This window comes from Sesamum indicum, linkage group LG7 (genome assembly GCF_026168435.1).
Source record: "Sesamum indicum cultivar Baizhima isolate 11 linkage group LG7, ASM2616843v1, whole genome shotgun sequence".
Taxonomy (NCBI): Eukaryota; Viridiplantae; Streptophyta; class Magnoliopsida; order Lamiales; family Pedaliaceae; genus Sesamum; species Sesamum indicum.
Window position 1 is genome coordinate 3,430,118 of NC_142663.1, and position 7,076 is coordinate 3,437,193.

The following is a 7,076-nucleotide window of genomic DNA, read 5'->3' on the forward strand; positions in this document are numbered from 1 at the left end:
TATGATTTTTTGGACTTTAATATATTGTTAAAAATTAATTTTATATAATTAATTTATAAAAAAATTTAATCAAATAAAATTAAAAAAATAAAAAATAAAAATTGCTCAAGTCGTGATTTTAAATCACAACTTGGCTATTTTTTTTAACAAAAATTATTTTTTAACTCTAACCGCGACTCGTAATATTTATATTATAATATTTAAATAAATTATATTAATATATTTTACTTGTTTTTTGGTAATAAAAAAATAATTAACCCCATTACCAACAAAGGTGTTCAAACAACTCGTACGTATGCATTCAAGGGGAAGATTATACAACTGTACTATTTTTCTTAGTCTTGGTTTTTATCCGATTGGGTTTTTTCAAACAAGGTTTTTAACGAGACAGGATGTATATGATAAAAAGGTATGCATTCAATGGGGAGTATTATATATAATATGTATATATGAACGCATAAACCTCTTGATATTCATTTTTAATATCCATTATGTTATACCCTTTTGTATCCCTCATGATGATTTGTAATTATAATAGTTATGGTGCATTTGTAACCACAATTTTGGTGTCTATAATACCACCATATATTTCATTTGTAGAGGAAGCTTTTTGAGAGAATAAGAAAGTGATTTGGAGGAAGTATATATATTATTTTCTTTATATTCTATTAGGAGTAATAGGCAAATAAATTTAGAATTTCTCTAAGTTTATAACAACTAATTCATTTTTAAAATTTTAGTAAATCCTGTCATATTAACTATAATATTTATAATTTTATTCTATTTAAATAATTTAGTTTTTAAATAAAATTTCATATTTATATTTTTTATAAAATTTTTTAAATAAATTTATTTATAATTAATAAACTATTTTTAAACCTTATAAGATGCATTTAATAAATTTAGTGGAAGGCCCATTGACAAAATCATGTATTGAGGTATTTTCTCCTTTTTTGAACTAGAAAGTTGGAGGTTGTGGTGTAAAAGTTGAGGCTTTTCTCCACTCTTTTAACCGCCGCCACCACGCTCACTATCGCCTAACGTCTCCTCAGACATACTCTCACACACCATGACCTCCGTATGCTGCTTTCAGTTGAAGGTCAACCCCACCTCATCGATATCAAAGCCTCAGACCCACCTGAGATTCAACCCATCCACATTTGCACTACCATCATCCTCTTATTCTAAATCCGGCGAGCCCCAACCCCTGTACTCCTCCGTCAAATCTTTTGCCCCCGCCACAGTGGCCAATCTGGGACCAGGCTTCGACTTCCTGGGCTGCGCCGTCGACGGAATCGGCGACTACGTCAACCTCCGAATCGACCCGGAAGTCCACCCGGGAGAGGTCTCCATCTCCCACATCTCTGGCGCGGGCTCCAAGCTCAGCAAGAATCCCCTCTGGAACTGCGCCGGCATCGCTGCCATCGCCGTCATGAAGATGTTGAAGGTCCGATCGGTAGGTCTCTCACTCTCACTTGAGAAAGGTCTCCCTCTCGGCAGTGGTCTTGGCTCCAGCGCCGCAAGCGCTGCCGCAGCCGCCGTTGCTGTCAATGAGTTATTCGGAGGCCCTTTGTCAACGTCTGAGCTCGTGATCGCGGGCCTTGAGTCGGAAGCAAAGGTCTCTGGCTACCACGCGGACAATGTAGCGCCATCTATACTGGGAGGTTTTGTCTTAATTCGTAGCTACGATCCTCTCGAACTGATGCAGCTGAAGTTCCCCCATGACAAGAATCTATTCTTTGTACTGGTGAATCCAGAATTTGAAGCTCCCACCAAGAAGATGAGGGCGGCATTACCACCAGAGATCACGATGTCTCACCACGTGTGGAATAGCAGCCAAGCAGGGGCTTTAGTGGCATCAGTGTTGCAAGGGGACCTTAATGGCTTGGGAAAAGCACTGTCATCAGATAAGATAGTGGAGCCTAGGAGGGCTCCTTTGATCCCAGGCATGGGTGCTGTCAAGAAAGCAGCTATTGAAGCGGGGGCGTTTGGATGCACGATAAGTGGGGCTGGGCCAACCGCCGTGGCGGTGACAGACAATGAGGAGAGAGGTCGGGAAATTGGGGAGAGAATGGTGGAGGCCTTTATGAAGGAAGGAAATTTGAAGGCCTTGGCAATGGTCAAGCAACTTGACAGAGTTGGGGCTAGGCTTGTCAGCAGTGTTCCCAGATGATTTAACTTCATGATGTTAACTGTTTGGAGATTCCACTCACGGCCTGTGCATTTGATCGGCAATGTTGGATATATGAGTTCATGCCCTAACTGCAATTGGTTTGAATTTGTCTAGAGTTGCAGGACAATGCTTCTTTTTCATTGTAGTTTCTTAGAGTGCACTCATTTACTTGGTCGTTGAGAATTCTTGCCTGTTTGAGCAAACCATTGTAAAAGTAATGGTGGAGAAGTGATTTGCAATCAATAATTTGGCTATACCTGTCTTTTGCCAATGTAGTTGAAGCATATAATCTTGCCCACATATATATATTTATTTTGGTTTGAAGAGAATAATTAGGTGCTTGATATAGTTGTAGCCCCAATGCATTTGTTATATTGTTTTGCTTGGACAAGAGTGGAATTTACTGTTCTTTAGGAACAACAATCTGCTTCTTGTAGCTGCCTTTCCTTAGGGTCTGACTTGTTTTGATATCGAAAATAAATTATACTAAGAAAAAAGAGAGGTTAGGAAGATATGAAGTCCTCTCACCCATTGGAATCTGATCTCTGTTTGATGGGAATGACATTGGTATTTGTTATCTGTTTATTGATTAGGTAATAATTGTTGACCATTAGATATCCCCAGTGGATCAGCCATAGCAGTCATAAATAAACCTGTCCTACGAATAATATGGCTGCCGAAAGGTTCCATGATTAGCAAGATTGCTAAAACATTTAAAAGCCGAAATTTCAACTTGAGAGGTTTATGCTTAGATCCACTTTCATGGATGGCCTGATTTAATAGAATCAGATATGAGATACCCATAGGTGAATTTATTTCTTGCCCACTTGCATTAATACGGACTAAGCTGTTAATATATTTTAAAATGTAATGGATTGTGCTCAGGACAATATCTATTCTCTAGCTAGAGTGAAGATGATGGTATGTTGATCCAGATCTGGATCCAAAGGTGTCCATAAGACTTGGAATAAGCCAGCATGATGCTCCTCTAATGCCTTACATTCTCAAGCCTTCTCCTTCTCATAGGCCGAAGCATGGTAAATATCCTTCACTTCTCTAAGCCTCCTTGGTTGTTATACAAAAGAGGATATTAGGGTACTTGTCTACAAATGTTTTTGGTTATACTGCTACAGAAAATGTAGAGTGCTTCTTATGATGTCTTCTTCACAATGTTTTAAAAAGCCAATGCAGTCTGATGCAAGGCATTGCAGAATGTTCTAGTACATGGTAGGGGGTGTGGTGTGGGGGGGTGTTTCTCCTGCATGGCGCAAAAAAGGTTGGTTGGCTGCATGCTAGGGCATTCAGGTATATATTTTCCGTTCCAAAACACCTCATGTCATTGAACATATGCTAGACATATCTTTGAGTCAAAGAAGTTCCTTAGTTTTAGTTGTGCCAGTAGTCATTCTACGATCTATCAACCTTGGGATGCCTAGATACCATGTAATTCTTGTCAACTTCTTTCTCAAATTTAAATTCACTTAACTAGCATTATATTTTTAGAAATCAAACCATTTCATTTATGCTGTGGTTTTGATACTTATAAAGCAATACTCGTGTTATATTTTAATGTTTCAAGAGCTGAAAAGATATCATCTACCCTTCTCATTATGCTACCTGACGGGTCTGTTGAATTCTATGGTCCTTATTCAAGCATATCTGACTGCAAGGAATTTTATTCTCTGTTTTTTCTTCACTTGAAACCATTATTTGATTTTCCATATGCTAATCGAGCAACTATAATGAACAAGCAATGATTTGTTTTGATCGAATCCCTTGCTTGTAGAGGATAAAGGGAAGAAAGAGAGCAGACATTTTAGTTAATTTTCTGATTATGTTCTCTACAAAAAAGTCTGCATAGCCTGTTCTCCATTATTAGATTGCATTATCATCACTGGTAGAAGAAAGAGTAAATTTTGGTGCACAAATTTATCCTGTAATTTGAGGCTGAATTATGCCCTGGTAGTTGGATTGTAGCTAGTAGCTGTATCAGATCTTGTTAATTACCATTCTTCTATTGACTTGGCCTAATGATGCTGACTTCTATTTTCTCTCCTATTCACTTCTCCATCCCCACCGCCCATCATACCACTTTATTCCTTTCCTTCCTCCTTCCTCTCCTCTTCTTTCATCTGCTCCCGCAGCAGTCCTTCTCTTGTCTTTTCCATTTCCTCTTATCCTCCCCTTTTCTTCACATTCTCTTCTTTTGCAGATCTGGCTATAGCCTGCAGCCTGTCTGCTATGACACACGTTCTCTGAATCCACCATTTTTGCAGGTGACACTGATAGGCTGGCAGCACTTTCGTCTTTCGATCATTAGGTCCACCTTTCAATACTCGATAGTTGCCTAATGGCACTATCAGTTGCCACGTAATGCTTTTCATTTTCAATCTAATTTTGTCTTCCTGCCGCTAAGTCGGGTTGGTTAGTCCGAGTGCTACCTTTCGACCCCAATTTCCTTTTTTCCTTATCAAAACTTCTTTCATTTTCATTATTTTTCTCTCTCTGTTTCACTATTTGAGAAGGGAAACCGGTTTGGTTGTGGATTCGTTGAATTTTTCTTACTTGGTTTCTTAATGGAGCCTTTCCACAGAAATAACGGGGAACATCTTTTTCCAAATGTTGGTCAGCTATAAAAGTACTTGAGAACTTGTTATACTCAAATTGCATAAACCATAACTTCTGTTTTGCTCTCCTATACTTTTACCTTACTCATCTCTCTTGTTTTACTTGCTATTTGTCACATAATTCATGTCATCCATTTCTCGCAACAAAGTGTCACTTGGTTTGTATCATGAAAGCCTTTGCTCTCGCAGTGCCAATTTCATCCTTGATTCTTTAGCTATGATCTTCAGTGATGAAACTCCTTGATATTGGTGATCTCAATCTTGTGCCTTGTGGATCGACTATCAGTATGGAAACCGCACCTTTAAGTGCCAGGTTATGCATATAAAAGATTTTAAACTTCTTGATTTAGGTGTATGTTAATCAAGCATAGCTCGGAGAATGGACTCTTGTGATTTTTTCAGTTATATATAGAAGACAACTAACTCCTCTGTGGTTGCAGCATGGCCCAGATGAATGCTTATTGAACACTGTGGAGGCATGTGCCATTGATGTCTGGCCAGATGTGGTTAGTATCACTTGTCGGGATTCAGAACGATTTCTTACGTTCCTCTTGATTTGGAACAGAGAGAAGTGGTGAATGTGGTTTTGATATGGCCTGTTTCTTATCTGATATTTATTACTTTCAGAATACAATTGGATTCTGATGTCTTATTTAATTTTCATATCAAACTTCATCTGATATTTTTTCCAAAAATACGATTGGATTCTGATGTCTTGTTATTTTCATATCAAACACCTGATGCAGAACGTTTATTTCCCATTTTTCTATTGTGTGTAAAGTCTTGTATACCATCACAACTATACCCATTGGAAGACATGTTTTGAGAGATTGGGTTTGGATGCCTCCACTGTGGCTGATTGTTGTAGCAGTGTGCCAGGAAGAGAGGTTAGTTTTACTGACTAATGATTCCAATTCTGCTTTTGGTTCTGTGCATTACTTTCACTTCATGTATAGTTTTATGTGAGTATTATATCTCTTGGCTTTACTTTTTATACTGATTGTTCATTTATCATGAAGAACATAATTTTTAAATGATTAATCGTATGAAAATTGTAGGTTCCAATTCTTGAATAAATTACACAAGAAAGGTGTACATTGATTTTGATTTACTCATCAATGTCAGTTAAAAAATTGAGTCAATTAGCCATCATTCTACTCTTTGTAACCATCAAGATTACTAGACCATACCATTAGAATGAAGCATGGTGCTGGGAAGTTTCTGAAACGAATCCTTTTTAGATTCCAATATCTACACTATTACCTAATCTGATTAAATTTGTTATTTACAGAATTCCAGTATCTAACAGAATCCTTGTGTAATCAAGAGAGAAGTTAATTATGTAGAGGCTGCAGTCTTTTCTGTTTATGTACCTCAGAACTATTTATTGGGGACTAATCATTTTGAAGGGCTGTTTGATAGATGATCAAGTTCCCATTGAAGAATTAAGTACTATTTTACAATGAAGCAACAGGAAACTGCAAGGAAGATATCTGTCTTAAACTTGTTGAAAGACTTTTTTCAGATGAGTTGGTTCACGGGTTCAAGAACGTTTTATTGGAACGGGAAAACTTGTCAACTCTAAACAGATGGAATTATGATTTCATTGTGTTCTGATATTCCTTCTTCTTACGCTGAGCATGAATAAACCGAAGCTATTTTGGCTCTCAGCTGGAACCCATCTACTTTCTCTTATCCTGTCAACTCAGCTGGTTTTTGCCTTCAAAGCTCAACATCATGGCATCAGTGTGGTGTGTTCCTAGACTCCATTAAAGAATTACAGTTTGGAGGACTTTTGTTGCATTGAAGACGTACCAGGTGAATGGAAAGAATGAGATGAAAGCCATTGGACTAATCAATATAGTTGGCTCATCCACTTGCTGTATCAGAACAGGTGTACTTTTACCAGAAACCCATACACTTAGTAATGGTTCTAGTAGATATGGATTGAAATATAAATAAACTGAAATGAGAAATAAGCTGGTGCTTTTTCAAAATTGGCTGTGGGTCACAATGCAAGTTGCGATACTGCAGTTTCAAACATAGCAAAGGCAATCACAATCATGGTAATGCTCCTCTTCCTCAAGCCACCCTTCCAGTAGACACCAAATCCATGCTGAGATCTATCATAGATCTATCATCATTCCTGCTGCCTGCCAAATTTGGAAGATTGACAAAATTGATTTTCTTGTGATGCTATAGGTGCTCTTCGGAGCTCTCTTCATCTCTGTCCAGGAGGGCTCCATTGCTGTAAATTATCTCATTCTTTACTATCA

The 7,076-nt window shown here is 37.8% G+C and overlaps 1 protein-coding gene across 1 annotated transcript; it reads left to right on the forward strand.

Moving 5' to 3' along the window:
* Positions 1 to 939: 939 nt before the first annotated feature.
* On the forward strand, positions 940 to 2,429 carry LOC105162203 (homoserine kinase-like). Its single transcript, XM_011080174.3, has one exon. It carries the CDS (start codon positions 1,070 to 1,072, stop codon positions 2,171 to 2,173), a length of 1,104 nt encoding a protein of 367 aa, XP_011078476.1. The 5' UTR covers positions 940 to 1,069; the 3' UTR covers positions 2,174 to 2,429.
* The last annotated feature ends 4,647 nt before the right edge of the window (positions 2,430 to 7,076 follow it).

Excerpts from the sequence above, each read along its gene's own strand:
- LOC105162203 (XM_011080174.3), top strand. The coding sequence starts at position 1,070 with ATGACCTCCGTATGCTGCTTTCAGTTGAAGGTCAACCCCACCTCATCG.